This window comes from Microchirus variegatus (genome assembly GCF_963457635.1).
Source record: "Microchirus variegatus genome assembly, chromosome: 13".
NCBI classification, from domain to species: Eukaryota; Metazoa; Chordata; class Actinopteri; order Pleuronectiformes; family Soleidae; genus Microchirus; species Microchirus variegatus.
The window spans coordinates 20,498,846-20,524,426 of record NC_139814.1 but is presented as its reverse complement, the minus strand read 5'-3'; the positions used below and the strand labels follow the sequence as shown (position 1 = coordinate 20,524,426).

Genomic DNA, 25,581 nt, shown 5'->3' with positions numbered 1-25,581 from the left:
GCACAAACCTCGCTGTACCTGTACTTCCTGAGCAGAGGGTAAGACAGAGGGTGAACCACGGCCACGTATCTCTGCATGCAGATGAAGGACAAACTCATCGGGCCTCCGATTTGCACAAAGACAAACAGGAAGGTGAAGACCTTGGTGTGGTTCTGCGGCATCACGAAGAGGAAGAAGAAATGCAAGAGCGAGAGCAGGTACTGGACGTTGTGGAAGACGGCTAAGTTGGCGTTGAGGATGTCGGGCGCCTTCGGGGACGTGAGGCTGCTCCACATCAGCTTCAGGACCAACGGCTGACCCACGACGAACGTGGCGATGTCCACGACGGACAGGAAAATGCTCTGGACTGTTCCACAGTTACCGTCAGTGGAGTTTGTGAGAGTCATCGCAGCAGAGTTTGGACTCACACACAGATCACCAGAGAGGAGCTGAACCAGGACATTTCACTGTTTAGTCCAAGAGGAAATATCAGCACATGTCTCAACGTCTTCACCTCTATAATCTTAGAATTCTGTCATTAAAAAAAACCAAACTAAAATGATAAATAAAATTAAATGATAAATAAAATAATGTATATACATATATATAACTGTTTTTATTTATCATATATATATATATATATATATACATTTTATCTACAGAAAGACATAAGGTAAAAGTGTCAACAGTCCACAGCTCTCTAATCTAAGAATTCTGTCATTTAAAAAAAAACTAAAATGTATCATATATATATGTATATATATATATATATATATATATATATATATATATATATACATACATATAGCTGTTTTTATTCATCATTTAATTTTATTTATCATATATATATAAATACATTTAATCCACGGAAACACATAAGGTAAAAGTGTCAACTGTCCACACCTCTCTAATCTTAGAATTCTGTCATTATTATATAAAAAAAACTAAAATGACAAATAAAATTAAATGATCAATAAAAACAGTTAAGAAATATATATATATATATATATGTATATATAAATACATTTAATCCACGGAAACACATAAGGTAAAAGTGTCAACAGTCCACAGCTCCCTAATCTCTCAATTCTGTTTTTTTTTTTTATATTGATAGTGTTTTTCTGCAAATTTTTATTTTATTTTATTTTAATATTGATTAATATCTGTTCAAATATAGAACAGTTCTGTTCAAATATATTGATCTGTTCAATCTTAAATTAAACAACTGGACATAATTAGACTTTAGAAGTTATAGTAAATCCATCTTTACATCATGACAGTGTTTTGTTTTGTCTAATTTAAAATGATTCTGGTCCAAAAACATGGAGAAATTAGTTATTTGATTAAATAAAGATTATCATGTAAAGAAAGATTTAATAAAAATATACATATGCAGTAATACAAGCTTTTATATGGTAACATTTTGGAGATGAAGTTAAGTTTAAATGATCATTTACAGTCACATGATTATTGTAGATGAGTAAAAAAATTTAAAAAAAAAATGACATTTCGACCTCACCTCGTGAATTCAGCAGCTGCTCAGAAACCAAAAGAGACAAAGATTTATTGAGGACGCGACGTTTTGACAAACACCTGATTTCCCTAAACGCCTGAGAAACATGTGCAGAGCAAAGACAACAAACTGTGAGACAAACACGTCCTGATTTTCATAAACGACGAGCGAGAGAGTTTCACGTGAGAGCGTCTCCGTCACGTAAACAAAACAACAGCACAACAAACAGAACAGAATTTGCCTTTGTTTAAGTTGACTTTGTGTGAGTTATGTAACGAGGCCACAAGGTGTCAGTGTTGCACAACAACATCTGAACTCACTCTTTTATCTATGTTTAGTAATGTTTTATTTTTTTATGCCATTTTCATATATTATTTTAGTTACAAATAATGTTTTTACTCAATTGTAATTGACTGTTTTAAAAAGCTCAGTCTTATTTCACTTTAAAACCGTCTCAGTGACGTCTACAAACTCTTAATATTGTGAATTAATTATCATTCCACATCAAAACAAACACTTTTATTTTGAAATTCTGTGAAATATGATCATATATATTATTATTTTGGTGTATTTTACTTGAAAATATCGTTTTAAAATGATGTCATTTATTAACTTATTTCATCTTTAATAACAATTATCTAATTATTTCAAAGAAATAAAGCAGGAATGTATTTTTTAAATGACTTTTTAAAATGAGAAACATATTTTAAACTGTGTCATATCTCCATGACAACTACTGTATGTCATTATTGTGAAAAAAAAACACCAGCAGAATTAAATAAATAATTATTAAAAATAAAATAATTATCTTTGAAGAAAAAAAATAAAAATTTAAATGGAAAATATGTCTTTAAAACACATTTATTTCACTGAAATGTTATCTTGTTATTTCAGAAAATTATCATTATTTAAATTTGTTTTTTAGAAAAGTATAATTTCGTATCAAAAATCTTATTATTTGGACAAATATCCATATAAAAAGCATAGTTCAGAAGAATCTCTTAATTAAAAAAGTACCATATCTTACTTATTTAGAAAAACAGCAGAATTTCACTATTTTGATGAAAAATAATGTTCAAAAAATGTTGTATGAATGCAAAAGAAATCCCATTAGAAGTGGCAGATTTGTATAAAAGTCTATTTTGTTGACATTAATCAAATTTAAAGGCTATTTTTCCTCTCTCTCTTTGCAGAAACGTATCGCCACAGACGAAAGAGACAAAGTTTTCTTTATTGACAAAAACACGCGACAGGTGACAGAGTGTTACAAACTCTCAGAGTAAACATTTCACTATGGCTTCTTCAGTCAAACGCATTAAGACTCGTGATTACGTAGAAAAGAGGGGAACGATAAAAAGAGGCAAAAATACAGTTTGGTAGGAAAAACGTGAACGGGAAAAAGAAAGAAGCTGAATGATAAACATGGATAAACAGAGCACATGCTGAGGGAATAAATATGAAAATACGCTTAAAAAAAAGAAGAGTTTATATATATATTTGTTATTGCTGTTTCCTTTGGATGAAGACGCCGTCTCGCTGAGTGTTTACATTCTTTAACGTTGCATAGCTTCCACGGACAAACAAGGAGTCGAAAACTGAGATGATTTTTCAACGTCCGTCTTATTTCCACGTCAGTGCTGAGGCCTTTTTTCATTTTTAAAATTTTATATCTAAAAAAAACACAAAAAAACTGTGCTGTACGAGCGCGTAAAAGGCAGGAAGTAGCTTTGTTTTCTGGGTTTTTCAGTCGTTAAAAACTCCAGTAACGACGGCGACAAAGTAGCACAGGTTTAGTGGTTAAGTGCTCGTTGTTGGTGGCGAACGCAGATTTAATCTCTCTGATTTATCGTAAAACTCAAAAACCGAGTCGGGATTGTGCAACTTTTCAAAACGAGAGAAAACTATTTTTTTTTTCTTTAATAGAGACATTATGACCCTTACTCTGTGATTGTCCTGCAAAAATAACATCTTTCTTATCTCGCTTTTAAAAACAACAAAATTCTTTAAAGGACCAGTGTGTAAGATTTGTGAGGCAACAGCGAGCTATGCTATACGCTGTATGTGTAAGATATATATGAGTGGGAGTGGACACTCGGTGAACGTCTGGTTATAAAACCTCAAAATCGCAGTTCTGGAATCTTCAAAATCAGATTCTTAACGGCGACTTTATCGTAACCCACATGGTGGCTGAGCCAATCCCAGAGGACATAAGGTAAAAGGGGCGGGGCCAACACAAGACGAAAAATTGTCCACTTTTACATTCAGTAAAGTGACAAATAAACCGCACTGCATATTTTTGGATTGTGGACTCCTTTGGACCAGGATTCAAACCGGCGACCTTCTTGCTGCGAGGCAACAGTGCTAGCCACCACTCACACCGTGCTGTGTGCTGTCTTCTTTTTATATTCTAGCTGTGTGACATTTTAACTGAGTTGTGCGTGAACTCCCTGTAAGGACAGGCCCTTGATTAACAGAGGCCGCCATTTTGTGCCGACATGTTTCTACCTAAAAAAAACATTTTTTTTAGTGTGCATTTTTCTTTTTTTGGTGGAATCTTGCTTCATTTAAGTCAGAACTAATACGGAAAAACATTGGAATTCTGAGATTAAAGTCAAAATTCTGAGATTATAGTCAGAATCCAAAGAAAAAAAAATATATATTTTTTTAAATATATTTTTTTGTAGGAATTCTGAGAATTCTAAGAAAAAAAAAGTTTTCAGAATTCCAAGATTCTGAGATTAGATTCAGACTTTCAAGTGTCATAGTTTACGGAGGCCACCATTTTGTGTCTTCATGTTTCTACAGCGTCACTAAACCTAAAAAAAAATAACCAAAGTAGAATGACATCATTTCTGGTCTGTGAAGGCCACCATAGGAGTCCACGCTTTGTTGCCATCTGCGGTTTCACCACCAGATGTCACTAAATCTCACACACTGGAGCTTTTAAATGTACATTTTTCGAGGCTGTGAAGCCAAACTCCGCTCACGTCTTTCCGTTTTCCAGTCAAAGGCACTTCTCCCCGTTACATTGTCAGATATGAAGCAGAGTGAAGCAGTTCAGACGCTGTATTTACAAACAAAAACAAGACAAACACCAGAGGCACTGGATTATCATTTACAAACAGAGTAAAAAGAGAAAAAGACAATTCTTGGTCCTCTAAAAGCGTCTAAACGTCTGTTTATGGCAGGTTTGGTTGCTACATACTTTTCACACGTTAGGAAACGTGTAACGTGTTTGTTTAGAAAAAAAACAAAACATCAGTCATGTGATTCATTCCTTGGATAATTTCTGCATAAAACAGTTTATATATATACATATATATGTATACATATATATATATGTATACATATATATGAAAAACAACAATAAAACAAGGCACACGTTGGACCCTGGTCGTCTGGACGATACATTTACATTTGTTCTCTTTGCATTTCCTGTTGCTGTTTGTCACACGCTGTAGTCCGAGCATGCAAAAGCATTTTAGTATAGAGTCAGTTTTTGTTTTTTTCTAAATGTGAAAGGAAAACTACGCGTGGCTGTGGACGGAGATGCTCGACAGGTCGTTCCTGATGATCTCGTTTACTGTGAAGGAAAAAAACAGAGAGAGAGAAGGAAGATCAACATGTTTTCACGTAAAAGAACAAATAAAAGAGACATTTCTGCGTCCAGGGTTGTATTCTTTAACTAGTGATGGAAGACGATTAGAGTCACATGTGAAAGTTTCTGTGTTTAAGCATTGAGTCAAACAAAGTTGATTCTTAAAGTCAGAATTCTAAGAATAAATGTGTGTGTTTGCTGCATATCTATAAATAGATAAACCCATATCTATAAAAACATTTGAAAATATAACAAAAAGGTCTCATTCAGCTCCTCAGGGAAACACGGTGACATGTTGTTCATGTGACTGCGATAAACTCATGACAGAGTCAGACTTTAACGACTTTTGGACCAAACTCAACTGTTTATTTCTAGCAGTTTATTTTCAGTGCAGTCAAATGTATTCACTGTTGGTGGAACATGTCATGTGACTTCACTGTGTCTCAAGGTAAAATGTCAATGACAAATAAAAACACGAAACCTGACTGAAGCAAATAAGGGAACAGAAAACAAACATTTCATTTAATGACATTAAAGCTACGACTAATAAGCCATTTTTAAGTAATAATATAAATCAAAGATTCCCAAACTTCCAATGTTTGATGCCAAATTTCAGTCATTTAAAGTATAAAGATAACATTTGAAATATTTTGTCTCTTTTACCTGCAAATAATCTCAATATTGACGAAATATAGCAATTGTTAGCATTGTGGCTGTATTTTAGCAGCTGTGTTTACAAATAAATAAAACATACAGTTCATTATTAAATTGTGAGCAACAAAAATGAAACAATATTTTACGATGATTATCTTTTCATTGGGATTTTGTTCATCGAGAAGAGGTTCTTGAATATTATAATATTCAAATATTCTAAACTTCTGCAGGATATAAGATTAGAGGAGATGCATTCAAGCAACCTCGTAAATTTAAATTCTGGTTAAAAATTGGCTGCGGCTGCTGCTGCCTCCTTGTGGTAACAGATGCACCACAAATCAGGCAGATATCGGAGGAGAAAGATTTGTTTTATATCTTTTCAAAATGTCACAGTAACAGTAAACACTGTTTGTGTATAATGTTGAATATTATGGCACTTTTTCCACTATACTGTACAGTTCTAGCACGACTCATCCATCAGTGATAGTACCTGGTGCTTTGTTTTTAGTACCTGCTCTGGCGAGGTTCCAAGCGAGCTGAGCTGACACTAAAATGTGACGTCAACAGACTGCCGGACACTGATTGGTCAGAGAGTGTCGTCACTGGAAGAGTCATGAGCGCGGCGTCCGACACAAGAATCAAAGCGAACGATAGCGAACTGTAGATCAGTCAAAAAAAGACTGATCCTGAAAACATCCACTTCCGAACGCCGGCGATCGTGAGCCGAATCACGACTCGTTCAGTCGTATTTCAGTTCAGTGACTGTGTCACAAGGTCATGCAGGAAGTACTGAACGATTCTTTGAACAAATCTTTTACATCAACTGATCACATACAAAAACTATGACGTACTATGACGTAATGGAAAACGATACCAAACCGCGAGGTGCCGAAAAGCGCCAGCAGTGGGCGTGATCATTGTTGGTAATTAACACCTTTCACACGAGTTACCGCTTATTAAACGACTCTTGAAATATACGATTAACGCAGCGTTAAGGTTGTGTTTTCCAGCAGCGTCTGAGCTCCACAGGAAGTGTTGTTCCCCGTGAGCCGACGCTAATCTAATCACATCGTATCTGTGATCCCCAGACCTTTATTATCAGGAGAGATGATGCAACCTCCCCCTCTTCCTCCTCCTGCTGCTGCTGCTGCTGCTAAAGGATCCAGGTGCACTTGTTTATCTGCTTTAATCAGCTGTGTGCTTTGGTTGATAACAGAGGGAGGGACCATCCAAGAGAAACTAAAGATAAACCAGTAAAAAATATACCAGGGAAAAAAAAGAAGAAAGAAAATAAATAAAAACACAGGAATTAACCAATCAATGTTTTTTTTTATGTATCATTTCCACACAATTTAATTTTACTGTCCACTTTTTCACCAGACAGACATGTGGAACCTTTGTTTTCGTCTCCTGTTTTACGTCTTTTTGTGATACACCAGTGAAGAGTTACGTGACTTTTTCATCCCCACACACGTGTGTCCCCTTTTTTGTCGTCCCCCCATTTGTCCTTTCACCACAACCAGTCTAGGCAGGTGCTGCTCATGCTCATTTTCTCTCTCTCTCTCCACTGACCCCTACTGTTTGCTCATTGTATATATATATAGTATACTGTATATACTATGGTAAAGGTTTCTGTCTTACTATGTTGTTGTGATTCACCGCGGTACAAGTGATGATCTAGGATCAGGTTCAGGGAAGAAGAAGGGGAAACACCCCCGGAGTCAGGGCTGGGAATCCAGGCCAGCGTTCCGAGGAAGGAATTCCCTCAGTTTGACTCAGACAGTGTGGAAACCTTAGATCCCCAGAAACACACACACACACACACACACACACACACACACTTTTACACACACACAATGGAAATATTTTTTTTCCTTTAATTTAAAATCACAGACGGTAGAGAAGTATTTCTCTCTGTGACCCGACACCGGGAATATCACCGACTTCCTGTCATGAAGGACGACGAGGACACTTCTAATCACACACACACACACAAACAAATGACAGCGTAAAGGCTGCTATGGTAAAATAAAACAAAACAAAACAGAAAAGTGTGCCATCATCTTCCTCATCATCATCTGAGGACAAACGTCAAATATAGCACAAACACACAGTGAGGGCGAGACGCTGTTTACTGGACGACAGTGTGTGTGTGTGTGTGTGTGGGAGACGCTGTGATTGACAGCTCCTCATTAAACAGTGATGTTTGACGACTGCAGTTTCAGCAGCAGCAGAGATCGTCGGAATATGTGAAGGACACATGAGGACTGTGATTCACGGCTTTGTCTCTCTGTTAACAACATGGAGGACAAATGTCCACGTCGCAGTTTGGTGAACTCTCCACTAGATATACTTCAAATAAAATCAATCTATTTATTTCTTAGGACACAAGCACAGAGTGCAAGAAACCTATTGTTTTTCTTCAGATTATTATTAATATTACGATTACGATTTCTAAAGGAGGTTAAAGAGCACCTTAACGAGGTGAGGTGAAAATGCGATATTAGCATCGTATTTGGCAAATGCGGATGGAGCAAGTCAAAACTAAGTTGCGCTGAATTTTACGAAACTTGATGTGAACATGTCACAGCCCAAGACGAACAAATAAGTCCAATGGGACAATGATCTCGACTCAACAGGAATTCGGCCATTTTGAATTTTGCCGTCCATCTTTGTGATTTTCACGCTTTGTAAATGAACGGACTCGTCTGAGCATGTTAGCGTATCGTTACCATAAAAAAGGCGTCAATTTGTACTAAACACAAGGTTTCGCAGATTCAAAACGGCCGTGGCCACGGTAACCATCTGAATTTTTGCGATTTTCAACCATTAGTTACAAAACAGGAAGGCGGCCTTGAACATATCTACGATCTACTTGATCATACACAAAGTCGGCCATTTTCAATCGTGCCGTAATTTCACCGCTAAACAGAAAGTGCCCCATAACTTGAACGAAACTTTCGTATGTGAGACTCGGGGCCCACACCTGAACACATCTGCAAGCCATGAACTCCATGACGTCACTCCAAACTTCTCTCGGTTCATCTGACGTAAATCTAACGCGCCCTACATTTCACCTACATTTGCAGCCACATGAATGTGATACATTATGTCCGCCAATATAATAATAATAATATCACCAGAGAGACGAGCTTGAACCTGAAGAAATAAACATCTCCACCCTCCTGCAGTGAGTTGTTCCGGCCTGGTGCGCTCTCTCACTCCTTCTTCCAGACTGAACTGAGTGACCTCTGCTCCTCTGTTTGATCTGGCTTTGACCTTCTGCACATCTGGACTCAGATATATATATATATATATATATATGTATATATACATATACACAATATATTCTTTCAGGTTCAAACTTCGGGGAAATGTTATACACAAACTTAACTTTGAGCCAAGACCTCTCCGGCCACTTTGGAAATCAGAGATGATTTATGGCGCTCCGTTACGCTACATCCTGTGCTGTCATTTCACGTGGCAATAAAATGGTGTAAAAGATATTTTTAGACACAGAAATGTGCTGGCATTAAAAAAAAAACAAAGGAGAAGCAGGCAGTGAGGATTCATCGTTTGCTGCGGCAACAGCGTTTACTGTTTACGTGACCGTTGCCATGGCCCACTTTTCACTCAGCCGTCACATTTGATGTCGAGGATCTAATTGAAAGAAACAAACCAAAGAAAAAACCTTGATGTATTGATCTGTGAGTGTGTGTGCTCTAAAATTAAAGCCCCAGCACCAGTGTGACATGTGTGTGTGACGCAGCTCTCGACATCAGCAAACGCTGTGTTTGGGTTTGGAGTCAGTGCAGTTTAAATAGTGAACAGTTCAATCAAAATTTGCAAATTTGAAAAGCCAAGCTGCACTCAGAGCGCCTCCTGTTGGACCACGCAGCAATATGTGGACAAAACAAGATATTTGAGAACCTCATCATTTTCATTTTTCAACATTTTTCAACCACAAACACAAGTGCTTGATTAATCAAGAATGAAAATAATCATAAGTTGCAGCCCTAACTCGGGTAATCTTCTCTTTCAAAATAAAAGTCCAGACAGTGTGCGGGAGTCTCTATGCTACTAAAGATTAACTTCTTTTAAATTTTACGCATCGTAAAAAGTGACACCACTAGTGCTCATGTGGTGGGAGGGGCTTCAACAACCTGCAGATGAAATTCAACAATCGTCCATTTCTCTTGCGATTCCACATATCGCAGCTTTAATACCGGGACAAATATCACTTTTGTTTATCCGGAGAGTTTTGTTACTCGTTGGGGCAACGATGGATGAGCGGTAAATAATTGGATTTGAGTGATACAAACACAGACCATTTTATTCAACAACAAGCGTCTAACTTTCACGTCTACTTCGGGGGGGAAGGTGGCGCTGTCGTACTCCAGGAACTGCTTTCCTGTGCCGTGGAAGCCCGGAGCAGCTGGAGGGTGACTGATACAGTCCAGCGCTCCGACCAGGAAACTCCTGACAAACCAGGAACTCCCTAACAATTAGCAGGACACCACTGTTTGTCTCATTAAGGGCAGAAACGTGTCAACACCGTTCAAGCCTGTGATAACACAATCCCCGCAGAGGAAGTGAGATATACAGTATTCAACAGCTCCTCCAAAATAAATCAGCTGAAAGGAGCAGAAATGAGACACAAAAATGCCACAAATCCTCCTCCATTTACTGCCACGTCAAGTCCAGGCCACAAGCCACGAGATGTTCTTGGCCCAAAACACCAGGCTCCGACTGCGTTACAGCGAGTCCAGTCGCTCCCACAGAGCAGTTCTGTAGTTCACCACAGACTTTCGCTAACCTTTATACACATTTATTATTCTTATTATCCAGGTGTTATTTGAAATTAAAAAGAAAGAAAAACTTACACTATAGAGACAGATTAGTGCAAACACAAAGATATAAACCACTGCTGTAATGCAGCCTCACACAGAAACTACTATTTATTTTAATCACATGACCTTATTGTTTTTGTTTACTTTATTTTGTTTCTTTCATGACTTTATTGATTGATGATTTATTTTAGTTGTTTTTTGTATGTATTTTATTGCATCATGAGCGCTCTTATTTATTCTGTCTTTTATTTATTATTCTGTTCAGCACTTTGGTTGTTTTAAAGTTTTAAAGTGCTTTACAAATCAAGTTGGACTGGATTGGATTAGATGAGTCAGAATAAACTTTATTAAAAAAAGGGACAACTATTTTAAACGGGCTTTGTATGTTTTGGTTTCTGAATTATTGAATCTGACTAAAATGGCATACTACTACTACTACCAGTACTACTACTACTACTATTACCACCAGTAATACTACTACTACTAACTTACCCCCACTGCTATTACTACTACTAACCCTACTACTTTTACTGACACTAACACTACTACTACTACTACGGCTACTATTACGAACACTACTAGTTCTACTACTACCACCACTAACACTAGTACTACTACTAACACTACTAGTACTAACACTAGTACTACTAATAATTACTGGTTAATTGTTTCCTTTTACTGTGAAAACTCTGGAAGCTAACTTCGTTTTGCTAGCTTATCTTAAGCTAATTATCGCACCAGAGTTAGCGGGACAATAATTAAAACAATAGTATTTTACATAAGACTACGACAGATAAATGCTTAATAAAAACAAACATGTCGTAGGAGGTGAGATTATAGAAAGCTGAAATGTAATTAAAACGACTAATCTAACCCTAACCCCTAATCCTGCTGGTTTTTGACGCTGTGGCTGTAAAAATATAGTAGGAAGTGAGGGATTTTGACTCTCAGATACTTTAGATATCGTCTCAGGTCGTCCATTATCCTGCTCTGACATCTACCAAGGCCACAGTACGGTATGTCATAAAACAAAGCATGTCGTCATGTGATTTGGCTCCTGCTCTGACTTCACATTAATGCACATGTTTCCTCACCACTGACTAAAGTCTTGGTCTATGGTTTTGTCCACTTCTTCTTCACAGATTCACTCTGTGCCAGTGCGGAGCGCGTTTTTACGGCGGCGCGACTGAACTTTCTCCAGGTCTTTTTCAGCCTATAGCTGTGGCTGCAGGCCAGAGAACATGATTCATATTTTCCATGAGCGGTCGTGTTTGTAACCTCTCAGGAGACGGTGTGAAAAAAATGACAGAGCTGAGCAAACACAGAGAGACATGGTATGATACGAGGGCAACAGCCATGTTTGTGTCCGTGACAAACACCTGACGATGGTCCTGTCTTAAAAAGATGATTGTTTTTAAAATGATAATGTACTGAAATTAAATTAAAATCAAAGATTCTGTCAATCACACTAGTGTACACTCATATGTGCTGTTGTTTGCTCTCGATTTTCCTCTAAATGAGAAGATAATTCACAAAATTGACACCTGAAATTAAGGATTGGGACCATTAACTCCTCAGGAAATGTTCCTAATGTTGAAACGTATAATTCTATTATTACAGAGACAGTAGGTACTAGGGATGTGAATCTTTGGGTGGCTCACCATTCGATTCGATTCCGATTCTTAGGGTCATGATTCGATTAAAAATCGATTCTCGATTCAACCGATTCGATTCATACGATTCTCGATTCAAAAATGTATACAATGCATAGTGTGTTGAGGCAAATTATGGCATCAAAACAATGGTTTGTGTGAGATAATGTGATAACGTGATCACACAAAGGCAAACTTAAGACAAAAGTTAACATTTATTAAATCAAAACAAATAAAAACTTACTTAGTGTACAAAAAATAACAATAATAATAATAAATAAAAGCTTAGACTAGCTGCCTTTTTCTCCCAGAAGTTACAAAAATAAACTGTACACAAAAACACAAGCTGGTGTTTTGTGTGGTTTTTCAAAAAAAAAAAATCCCCAAAAATAGATTTTTGAAGTTTATGAATCGATTCAGAATCGCGGTTCCTATGTGAATCGATTTTCCCCCCCACACCTACTAGGTACTGTTCGGTACCAGTATCAAATTATATTCATAATTTCCTGTCATTTTATGGTCCAATAAATGGTCACTAGCGGCAGCGCGAGTACCAATCTCAAACCACAAAGCTATACCTATTTTTATGAACACTTTTAATTCTGCCTACTGCAGCTTTAAATGAGTAGATGGCAATGCTACAGATGAAAAACACACTGCACAAAAGCCTGAAACCCTTTCAATAAATAACTTGATAAGTGACTTAACTCCTGAAAAGTCTGTGTATAGTTTAACAAGCATATTTGACGAGAAATTAAAAAAAAAAAAAACATCTCTGCACCTGAGCGAGGCCTGAGAGTCATATCCAACTCTGCCAAAGGTTTTATAGACGTGAGAAGCCGCATTAGGCTTGGAACGCTAACGTGACTTCAATTTCCTTCAATACTCCAATGAAAACACGACTAATTACGGGGGCCAAATACCTCAGACGTATCCATTATGGCTCCAGCGGTGCACTTTAATACCTGGATTTTCTAACTACAGGTCGTTCAAAGCTGGGAATCCTCAGGAGACGCGAGGCGGCGGCGGTGGCACCAGTCGAAAGCCCGATTACAAATTAAACTTCTCACCGGCCAAACATCCCAGCAGACAGAAGCGAGAAAAGTGTTAATGTATTTGCCCAGACTGTTTAAAGGAAGTGGCATGGGAAAAATGTCTGCGGCCCGACAACCGAGTCTCGCTCGCCATCGTCAGGAAGCTCGGCCAGACGATTCAGCGGGGGCTCTGGTGACGGATCAAAGCCTCGCCGCTCTGTCCTCTGATAACTGCTGCTGCTGCTGCTGCTTAGTGTTCCTTCACTCACTGCTCTCCTCCTCTCTCACAGCCGGCCTGTGTTTTCTCTGTGTCCAGAGGAAGATCATTTATCCAATTTATTTCACATCACCGCAGCGCAGAGCACACGGCCCCTAAACCTCTGTGGTGAGAGCAGAGAGCCTGAGTGCTGAGATCATAATATTCATGCTCCTAAAATCCTGCTCTCCTGGTGACACACACATGCACACACACACACATGCACACAGACACACAAACCTGAACTTATTCTATCAGGGAGTTTTGGACAATTTTATCTGATCCGGGGTTTAAAGGCAACATTTATCAGGAGCCAGACCACCAGGCATCTGTGATGTGACTGCGTCATAGGTTGTTTTTTTTTTAAATCAAGTACCACCTGAGAAAATATTGAGCTCTTGAAGTACCATCATCATTATCTCAAACGTTAAAGGACAGTGGTGTAAATAGACGAGTAATAGATGATAGTTAGGGGAAATGTAGTGGAGTAAAAGTTGCTTAAAATATAAATAACAGATAAGTTAATTTTTGTATTTAAGTAAATTAATGAGGTCTTTGTACTTTGTTACATTACAACACCGTCTGTGAGGGAGGGAGTGTAGATACGGATTAATTTATAAAAGTAAATACAAACACATGTTACTATGACGACTATTGTTTTTGCTGTCCATTGTTTTGCTGGACACACACATGTGGAACTTGTGTGTGCTCAGTTGTTTGTTTCCAAGGCGAAAATTTAATTTCAGGACGAGTTCCACTTGAAGGAACACCCCGTCAACTCGGAAATTCTGACTTCTATATATCTTATTATGTGTTTTACTCATATTTACACTTATTTTATTACTTCATTTGTTTAGATCAGCGTGTTTCTCAAACTTTTTACACCAAGAGCCACCTGAGAAAATACTGAGCTCTTGATGTAACAACACGTTATCACCAATGTTAAAACACAGTGGTGTAAATAGGTCAGGTGGCAGATTTATTCTCTCATCATCCCCCTCTTCCTCACATATACTTCACACACTGGTATAGTGAAGTTAGATTAAGATGGAGCGAGAGATAAGGTGATTATTATCAATTATTATTATTGTTATTTTTCTCATTTTCTACGCACTCTGGTCAAAATCCCTCATCTGCACTCTGATCACATACTCTGGTATATGCAGTAAAACAGTATTTTTGATTTTCCTCCAAGTACCACCAGAGGAAGCACCAGAGTTTGAGAACCATGGGGTTAAATGACAAAGAAAGTGAGAAAAATGCAGCGTTCCTGACAAACACGACAACGTGATTCATGTTTTTTTTTTAACAACAAAGACGTCATTTTTAAGCAAAATCATTCTTGTTTTTCTGTAACAGTTGACGCCACATGGTCTGAGCTGCTGTGTTTCCACGAGGAACGAGCCAAAACAATATTCTGTATCAAAGAAGCTTCAATACTCAAAAATCACTGGATCGGATAACAGAACTAGAGGGGAAAAATAACTCTGATATGATCCCATTAACCTCGATATCACATCCAAGCAGAGGCTGCACAGAGAGACGTGTGCCACTGGTGTCATATGAGCGAGGAGTGGTGTAAATGTCTGCTGAGCTGCACGTATTATGTCAGCTTTGTGGAGTTATTTTAGGACAAAAGAAGGGAAGAAAAGCAACAGATGAAAGTCATTTAGTCAAAAACACTGATATTGGTCGGCTGTGATATCGCAAAGTCTTGACTGAAGCTGCCAGATATGGAAAAAAAAACGTTATATCACAGTTATTTTGATAGAAACTGCAACAACAAAAATGATTCATATTGGTGCAACTGATAATTGTCACCAAATAGAACAGATTTTACTGATCTTCATCAGTCTAACTATTCAGATTTGTTGGCGATTTCCATTATTTTGCATTTTTCTGAGCAGGTTTTTACTATGAATATGATAATAAACTTCTTAAATTTTAATTAAGAAAGCAAATTAGTATTTTTTTCCCCAAAAATGTTGAACTATTCCCTTAAATCATATGAAGATTTGGGCCAAAAGTTTCAGTTTTTGGCCCAGTGATGGTTGAGTCATGTGATATCAATAGAACTTTGTTTTTATCAGCACCTGCAGATATATTATGGTCCTTTTATGCTGGAGGGCAATAAAAATACATTTTAGTGAAGTTAATTAGGAGTTTGGACGACTTCTTTGTGTAATCATTTTTTCCAGGCACCAGATTTGAAAAACTTTCTCGCTCACCATCATCGAGGTACATCTGGTCCAGCTCCTGTGGTTCTTGTTTGATGCTGACGGTCAGCGTCGAGGAGCCGCCATCTTCCTGCAGGGATGACCGTGGTCTTTCTGGCACTTTGGCGTGCTGCTGCTGCTGCTTGGCGTCCGGGCTGGCGCTGGCGCTGACCGGCTGGGCCGGCGTGATGCAGAGGGTCGGAGAGAAGGGGGCGTCAGTCGGGGTGGAGGGCTGCGAGGTTGGGGAGGAAGAGGAGGAGCTGCTGGGCGGGTAGAGGCTGGGCAGCTGGTAGCGGCCTGGAGTCTCCTGGATGATGGAGACGTGAGGGATCGGGGACTGTGGGACGGCGGGGAGGCACTTGGGAAAGTTTGGCAGAGACAGGTCGTGAAGTTTGGGGCTGGTGCTCGGAGACGAAGAGGTCGGTTTAACCGCCAGTCGCTCCTGGCCGACGGGGTAAGCCCCGCCCACGACACACGGCCTCAAGTCAGCGGTCATCATCGGGGTCATGACTGGTGGGGGGAAGTATGGCTTGGGGTGCAGGGCCACGGTGGAACCATGCTGAGTGCACACCAGTGAAGCGTCGTAGTCGTCGTGTGGCTCCGTCTTTATCGTCGGAACTGAGGGAATACGGAGGGAAATGCTAATTAAAGACTCTCACGCTAAAACTAGCGAGTATACCTGCGATATTTTGATTAGCATCATTTATTTTGCCCTGTGGTGTTTTGGGTTTTTTCACATCTGCATTACATGAACGTAAAGAGCTCAATGTCAATAACTATGTTTACATGGACTCGAATAACTGGAATAAAATGCCAATGTTCCAACAGCCAATTCAGAAGGAAAGTTCATGCCGATCGGTAGTAGCTATGGTTTATGCCAATCATCAACAGTTATTCCGATCGTGACTTGGTGGTTTAAGCTAACACGTGTCTGCCCTACGTAAATGAGACAAAGTTCTCAACAAGTCTGCAACGATCCAACACAGTTTTCCTATAAGAAACGTATAGAAAAAAACTCCATATTATAGAACGTCTTAAGATGAGGAACGCAAAATGGAGACAACAGCTTATGGTGGTTACAATTTTGTTTTACTAACTCTTCCTTTGGTCCCTCTTTCAATCTATCCAACAGATGCTTCTATTTTTCTTTCAGGTTTCCCCCCCTCTAGAGCTCGCCACAGAGGATGATCAGCACATTTGATTTAGCCCTTCCTGGCGCAGCCCTCCCATTTAACCAGGCTTGGGATTAGCCCTTGCTCAAGGGTACACCAGCCCTTGATCTGGTGGGGATTCCAACCGACAACCCTCCGGTTACAAGCCCACTTCCCTTCTGCTCACCACCGACTGCTGTCCCGTGGTGCTAAAAATATTCCTGGCTAATGGCTAAGCTAACACCTATGCTAACACCCAGAAAGTAAATATGCGTTGTAGCATTGCACTGGAAATGATGCACGAAACGTGCGTCACTGCCACAAATAAAAGCAGACAAAGAAGACAGGGCAACGGCTGCTCCTACTGATGCCGACTGAAGCCAAAGTCGATAAAAACTTGAGTGCTTTTGCAGAGTCATGTGACGTGGGAGTGAACGCAGATTCAACTGATGAAAAAACATGATTAAACCCAGGTTTAAATGGGTTTCTGACCAGTGGGAGAGGAGGAATATGTAAAGACATATTCCAACCTTCATGCAACAGTGAGAGTGAGAGTGAGTGAGTGAGTAGGTTTGTGGCTAGGATACCCGCTGCCAAACAAACACTTTCATCAATGAGTCTCTGTGTCTGGGCCTGGGCTCTCCCACCCTGCTGAAAATATTCACTCAACTACAGAAAGCAGAAGAAGGGGGGAAAGGGATGAGTCATCAGCACGAGAAACATCCAGCAGCTTCTATAATAAAAGCCCTATTTCTTTTGGAACTTGCTCTGGCACTAATGTCCTCTGAATGTGTGATATATGACATACGTTGCAAGCGCAGCAGCAGCAGCGTCAAACGCAGCATGGTCACGTAATTTAAAATGAATTACTGCTTGAGACAAAGAGAGAGAGAGAGAAAGGACATGAAAGACAAAATGGTGGCTTCGGGGTGTACGTGGATTGTGGTTGTTGTACAAACAAGGAGCAGTGCCGAGTTGAAACGAGGCGGTCACTGCGCTCTTGGCCGCTCGAACAGATTCCAGCGCGAAACATGAATCTGAATCTTTTCAACGCGGGGCCATCAATCTGCCGCAGCTCGTGACACGACACACGGCGTCGCACAATCATCATTACAGCGCAGTTACAAGCGAACGACAGCGGCGCTGTGACCCCGGGCTTCGCGGAACTACTACGACTCGATGCGACTGCATCACAAACCTGGATCTGGTTCCTGCTTTCACTGCTGCGGTGAAGCTGTTTCACATTAGAACACAAAGCATGTGTTTGAAATCAAAGCTGAAGTAGTAAATTACTCGTACTTTATTTTTCCCTCTGCAGTTTTTATTCTTATATTTTATTGGTGCACACTGTCACAGCGTTGTCCATCTGAATCTCACCACTCTGCTCGCTGCCACTTAAAAAAACAGATATTTTTAACCTCACAGGGTGTATCAGACTAAAGAGGGGTCTAATTAGGGTAAAAAAGGAGTGAAAGTAGGGCACGTCACGCCTGACTGCAGCTTGAACTGTAACAGAGGAACTGCGATGAGATGGTTACACCAACCGCAAAGACTTAAAATAGCACATCCACCCCTATTTTGGGCCTGTTTGGAGGAAATGTGTCTGTCTGTCTGCTGATGCACAGACGCAGCGAGAGGAGGCAGAAGAAGTGCAAATGTTTGTCACGCCACATAAAAGTGAGAGAAAACCTGCAATTTGGTTTTTACAACGTGTCTGCTGCAGGCCACGGAAATAAACAAGGTGTTTTTATATGTGTTGCTGTCGCACCTGCTGCAGCTACAGCAAAAACTAAATGGGACAAAGAGAAATTTATTGAAATTTTTCTCGCTTCTGATGATGTTTTTGCACTAATATATTCACCAAATTTGTTCTGAAACTCCCCCCCCCCGACTTTAGAATATTTCCCAGCTGGCTGTTTGCCTGAGCTGTGACCAGACTAACTGTCCCCGACTCCGTCCACTCCCTCACACTCGCCGAGTCTGGAGGACAATGCTTCACTTTCACAGTGGGGCACTCCGTCGCCTACATACTGGGCTGGGCCAGTTCACTTGAATCACAGCTTTGAACCACCCACTGGATTTTCGCTCCAAGCCCAGAGTGCAATTAGCAGCGGTTTTTTAGCATTTCACTTTGTGGGTCAGTGTTTATATTTAGCTTGGAAATCGCTTCTCCTTACAAATAACACATTTTTCCCATGCCCCCTTCCACCACCCTGGTGTGTCACAGCGGTGGTCATGTAGACACACAGGTACACAGAATAACACATTTCAGACATTTTTTTTTTCTTCTGTAAAAGTAAAGCTTTGTTCCTCCCTAGAAAAAAGCACCAGACGAGAGGGAATACACAACGTTTCTCATCCTCAGATGTAAAAGTGTTTCTTATTAGTCTGAAATGTGACGGACAAAGAGCTGCCTGAGAACAAGAGGCCTACAGAGAGAACGGGGAAGACCATAAAAACTAACACAGGACAAACTCAGGGGTGGTTTGCTGATGATACGGTTATTGGTTCACCAAAGTTTTGAGGTTTGGACGAATGGATGGACGGAGGGATGATGGTTTTTGGGGTTGGTACAAAAGTATGTACTGGTATGTATGATGGTAAATATGAACGTTTGTATGTATGTAGGCTGAAGGGTTGGTTGGTTTGGATGAATGGATAAAAGGATGGATGGTTTTTAGGTAGATACTAAAGTATGTAAGTTGGTCAGTCGGTAGATTGGTTGGAAGGATGGATGATTGACTTTAAGCAGGTAAGAAAGTTTGTAGGTAGGTAGATTGGTTGGTTGGTTTGTTTTGAGGGATGAATGATAGATGGATGGATGGAAGATGGATGGAGGTTTCTTGGTATGTAGGAGCATATGAATGGAACTAAGTAGATTGATTGGTTGGTTAGTTCAATGGATGGATAGACGTACAAAGGTAGGTAGATATGTAGGTTGGTTGGATGGATGATGGGTGGATGGATGGATTTTGGTAGGTACGAAATTATGTACGTATTGTTGGTTGGTTGGATGATGGATGAATGGATGAGTGTTTCTTGGAATGTAGGTGCATAAGAATGGAACTCGGTAGATTGGTTGGTTGGTTAGTCTCATGTGGATCTTGTCAACCTTTCAAAAGCTCCTGCCTTTAGTCTATATTTTCTAGTAGTAAAATCCAAATTCACCCAAAGAAAAGATGAGTATTATCTCCAAAAAAGAGAAATGTTGATCTCAGACGACTGAGAAAGTGTTAATTAATCCACATTCACTGGAGCAGCAGACGCTCCGCTACAGTACCAAGCTCAATGTTGTCAAACTGTTTTAGCTTTTTTTCTGTTTTTCAAGCATATTCACATTTCAGTCCAGAGTAGTAAGAAGCAGAGTGAGGAGAAGAGCTTTACCGCTGCCAGGAACGTAGGTGAAACGCTGATACTGGCTTCTTTTCCTCTTTCCGTTGCAGACGTAGAAGTTGACGTGGACGGGAGTGGAGAGTCTTTGGTTCCGGTACGGAGGAACTTCAACGATGAGCGAATTCTGCAAAACAACACATTTAACGCCTCGATTAAAACCTAGTAATGGAATTCAAATGTTTTTGCACAGTATGAAGCGTCCTTTATATCTCTGCCAACTCTCTTGGTATCTGTTTAACATAACTCAATATTGTCTACTTGTATTTCTTTGCCCTGTTGAGATGTAATTATCTTATCTGCCTCGTGGCTCACAATAACAGGGAAAAAACACACTTATCTGTTATATTACATTATTCTGAGGTGTTTGAGCAGAGATATTTATAGCTCTACAGTAAATAAAACTGATTGAATATGTGTGTTAATTAGGCCTCATCCAGCTGCATGTTTTCATTTAAAAATGGCTAATCAGGTGAACTGGAAGTTGATTCTCTCCATTTCCTTTGTTTACTACTTCACAGAGTCCAAACACAGAAAACATCCATGGTGAAAAGTCAGAGAAAAGTTATGAGAGCATGATTTCAGGCAACAGTGCTGCAGTTTATACGTCGTCTAAGAATCACACTATCCATGTATGTTAGTCTGACTAAGACTTGCTCCATTTTAGTCGGACTAACGTGTTTACATGACATTAAAAAAACAAATTTTTGTCTTAGACTAGCTCCATTTTAGTCGGACTAACGTGTTTACATGACATTAAGAAAACCAAATTATCATCTTAGTCTGATTAAGACTAGCTCCATTTTAGTCAGACTAACGTGTTTACATGACATTAAGAAAACCAAATTATTGTCTTAGTCTGACTAAGACTAGCTCCATTTTAGTCGGACTAACGTGTTTGCATGACATTAAAAAAACCTAATTATTGTTTTAGTCTGACTAAATTTGGACCATGCATGTAAACACACTGACTAATTCTTAAACACTGGACCTTTAAAACATCTGGCTCTGAAACATCGGGGTAGTGTGGATGGTCAGGGAGACAATTAATGTGTCTTTAAAGGAAAATGGTGTAGTGTGGATGTGGCCAGTGTCTCCTTTTCTTGAAATCCAGAGCCTGACGTTATGTGTGCGTTGTATGAGGGCAGTGGATAAGAAATCCGCTCTGAAAAATCTGGTTGTAATCCCAAAACGAGCCACACAGGGACCATTAATTCAGCCTATAGAGAAGCCTGGTTATTTGAACAGCGAATAACTCAGATGGTGTGAATAAATTAAACCGCGGGAGTGTCCTGATAGTTTATTTCCCCAGCAGAGCGTCCCGCCGCGTCAGGAAGACCGCGAAGGCTACAGGAGCGTCCGCCTCACACACAACACACATGTGTATGTGAATATAGAGCCTGAATGAAGTGTGTCAGAGGTGTTGCTCAGTAGCCAGGGAGGAAGTCGTATGTCTGCGGCGCGGTGTGCGAGGACGAGAGCTGGCCCCCGGACAAGTACAGGTTAAAGCTGACACACGTTTTTATTAAATCACTACAAGTCAAGTGAAGCCAGATGAGGCTTTTTGACTTCTCCTCCTCACCCTTATCCATCCATTCATCCGTTCATCCGTCCCGCGGAGAATTAGCTGATAAAAAGCTCTGGAAACGCTCCACCGTTTGTGTAATTGCGTCCAGGTTTGAGCAGGACATATTTGCGCCGTTGTACTCGAGCGTGGCGGCCGTCCAACGTGTCACTGCATGCATGCGCATGAAAAACAGGCCCTGAATTTTTAAATCCCAAGCCGCGCACGAGTGGGAACGTTGATTTGAAGGTTTTATGCGCACACGTGTTGTGCTGTAAAATCGCGTTAAACGCTCACAGGGGAGCGAGCGGATGGTCAGGGTTTGTGTAAACAGCGTGAAATCCACACAAGTATTTTTGGACTTTGCGCTTCACGGCCGTTAATCTACGTTTATTACGAATATCCCGACGCGTCTGATTGTAAATTATTTCAAAACGGAAACTAAATCATCCCTCTGGTTCCAGACCTGACTGCCTCATGGGGGACGGAGCATCACCGGCGCAGGTGATGGAGGCCGCGAGGGACTCTGAGAGTCTGTGGTTTGGTGAAGCAGCAGAGGTTAAACCTGGCCAACGTGGCGTCAGTGTTTAAACTGGGATCAGTCCAGCAGACTGGGGCTGAGGGGGGGGGGGGAGGCCTTTTGTATATTCATGCAGACAGATGTGTCCCAGCAGTCCCTGTGCGTACATGTGTGTGTGTGTGTGTGATTTGAGAGAAAGTGTGTGTTTTGCAATGAGAAGACACAGGGAGCAGGTGCAACGCCTCAAATATAGACACCGTCTAATCCCCTCGTCTATCTCCCAGACTCCCACCACTGCATCCCTCCCTCCCTCCCTCTCTCTATCTCTGTGTGTGTGTGTGTGTGTGTGTGTGTGTGTGTGTGTGTGTGTGTGTGTGTGTGTCGACAGCACACGTTGCCAAGCTCAAACTCAGGTTGAAGGTTGAACTTTCGAAAACCTTTTTTTATCACGTGTTTCAAACACAACCTGGCTGTTTCCATGGCTCCACCTCAGAAGCTCAACAAATCCACACTTTTATCCCTGTTAAATTTCATGTGTGTGTGTGTGTGTGTGTGTGCATATTTATATCTTTGTGGGGAACTTTAAAGTGCTTTTTCAGGGTTAAGACCTGGTTTTAGGGTGAGGGTAAGTATCAAGATTAGGTTAAGGGTTAAGATTAAGCACTTTGTTGTGATGGTTAAGGACTAAAATGTGTCCTCGCTAAGATATAATAACAAGTGTGTGTGTGTGTGTGTGTTCATTCTGCCAGTGCAGACCGCTGTGTGTGTGTTTCCAGTGTTAATTATAATTCTGTGGCGAGTGCCTGGTTTTAAATGAATCCCTTTTTTTTGAAGGAAATGTCCTTATTTGCTTCCTTGCAGTGAGTAAAAATGAGAGACCACAACACCACAGGTCACATGTTTACAGTAAACATACTGTGGACTGTTTTTTGGTATATTCATCTTCATCTATCACTTCATGACAGAAGGTTTTATAATGTTTTTACACTTAGCTCTGTGTTATGGTGAGTATAGACCAGTCTCATTGGTGCTATCACATTATTTAAAATAATAATAATGATATGCTGAACTTGAGGTAAATTTAATCTCAAATTGAAACCACCTCTCCTCATCCTTCTTTTCTCTTTTCCAGAGGAGAAAGCCTTGAATATCCATTCTCCAGGTTGTCTTCATGTGTGCGAGTGAATAACAATGAATAATTAATAATAATGTACTTAAAGTGGAACAGACCCTTCAAAGTAAAGGTCTGGATCAAACAGAGTTCATGAAGATTCTGGCAAATATCGCATTAATTAAAATAATAAAGATCTAGTCTGTGATATTTGGGATGGTTTATTATTATTAGAAATCTAATATTATATCAAATATATAATATAGCTTATTTTTTTGTCTCTGTTTGTTCCCGTTATTTGTTCTTGGAAAATGGAAAATTATAATTAAATATCTAAAAAAGTAATAAAATATATAATAGTACATGGAAGTATGTTTGTTTATTTGCAAAATAACTATATAAAATACTTGGAATAAGCCATTTATATGTACTTTAGGCAAGGGGCTTGCTTAAGTGAAGGCCACCGTAGTTACATAATGCATTTGTTACCATCTGTCGTCTGACCACTAGGTGTCACTAATTCTTACAGACTGGAGCTTTAATTCAGTTTAACAACAGCTGCTTCACCACATTCATCCTGTAATCAGAGCAGATCATTCATGATAAAAGTGTCACATGTGTCACTTACAGACTTGGAGGCGTCTCTGTCGACCTTAGCTTCAGTTTCCCACAGGTGATGTCCGTCTAAAACACAAAGAAATAGAGACAGAGAGAGAAAAGGGGAGCTTTTGTTAAGAAAAGTCATAAAAAGATATATATATAAAACTGCTGCTGAAGGGGCATCAACACACGTCATAGTGTCTGACCTGCAGCTCATGAGCTCATATCCTCAGTCTGACAAAAAACCGAGACGGAAACAAGACGACAAACCCAGAGAGAGAGAGAGAAATCTGATGCAATCCTAAAAAAAAAGCGAGTCATACCAGAGAGATGAGCGACATCTTTGGTGGACGAGAGAAACCTTGACTTCATCGCTGTGTGGAATCCCAGCATGCTCGAGCAGCTGGTGGGCTCGTTAATATGCAACCACTGGAAACTGACAACTCGCCTCGGCTTTCTAAACCTCTTCTGTTTTTTGTTTTTTTTCTCCTCCTCACAGGAATCTGTCTGTTATGCTCATAAAATGATGGTATTGGTATTTTTCTCCTTTTCTGGTAATTCCTTTCCCCTTCGCAAACATGCCACTTTAAAGAGGTTTTCCCTTCAGACAATAAAACATACAAGGATGTGGAAAACAAAGTTTAATTTGTTTTTCTGCCCAATGACCTATGAGAAAAACTTGATTTTTACCAATTCACACAATGCAAAAAGGAAGGAAACCAGGGCAACATCTTTAGACATGCGAGTCAAAAATGACTTTAAAACTGTCGTGTGTGACTTTTAAACATTGATTTTCTAATCATTAATCAATAAAATCCACTTTCAATTAAAAAAACGTCCCAAAATCGAGCCATTTCCTGTATCCTCTGCACAAATTTCGCAGACTACACACTGAAAACAACACTTTACTGTCAACAGCACCCTCTGCTGGACAACGTGATAATGACTTCAAACTGTCTGCCGCACTTCTAGGATGGATGTGTTAAAGGTGCACAATGAAGTTGCACTGTGTGGGCATATTAAATAAAAAGTGCCTTATTACATTTAAATTTGGGGTCTTTAATTAATAGTTCTGCTAATATCACTTTCATATCTGAGCAGAATGTTTTATTTTTTCGAAAGAATCAATATCAAATTGAATCAGACGTGGAAATTAAACGGGATCTTGTGAATCAGAATCTAATCAATTCAGGGAAATCGGTAGCAAATATCAAGATACCATTGTCAAATGACTCCCTGTAATGCTAATTAAATCTATTAGCTCCACATGACACTTAGATTCCCACCCTGCACACAGGAAGTGACAGAAGCAACAGCAAAACAACACGGCATATGACACGTGGAAAGATAAAAAAGTGAATTCTACTACAACTTTATTTGCCTCCACCCTCCTTTGCACTGCTGCTGTATACAAACAAACGCTCCCTCAGTCAGGACTCAAACAGAGGCTGAATAATCACAGTATAAACAACAACAAAAAAATCCCTAAAGGT

At 39.8% G+C, this 25,581-nt stretch overlaps 1 protein-coding gene across 1 annotated transcript in view; it reads right to left on the bottom strand.

Annotated features, from left to right (window-relative positions):
- Nucleotides 1-2,794: 2,794 nt before the first annotated feature.
- nfatc1 (nuclear factor of activated T cells 1) overlaps nucleotides 2,795-25,581 on the bottom strand; it is a 48,337-nt gene continuing 25,550 nt past the window's right edge. Inside the window, exons 7-10 of the mRNA XM_083899913.1 lie at nucleotides 24,117-24,172; nucleotides 20,288-20,420; nucleotides 15,765-16,370; nucleotides 2,795-5,075 (exon numbers count right to left, since the gene is read on the bottom strand). Of these exons, the coding sequence (XP_083756039.1) occupies nucleotides 5,020-5,075; nucleotides 15,765-16,370; nucleotides 20,288-20,420; nucleotides 24,117-24,172 (851 nt within the window). The 3' untranslated portion in view covers nucleotides 2,795-5,019. The remainder of the gene's footprint in view (nucleotides 5,076-15,764; nucleotides 16,371-20,287; nucleotides 20,421-24,116; nucleotides 24,173-25,581) is intronic.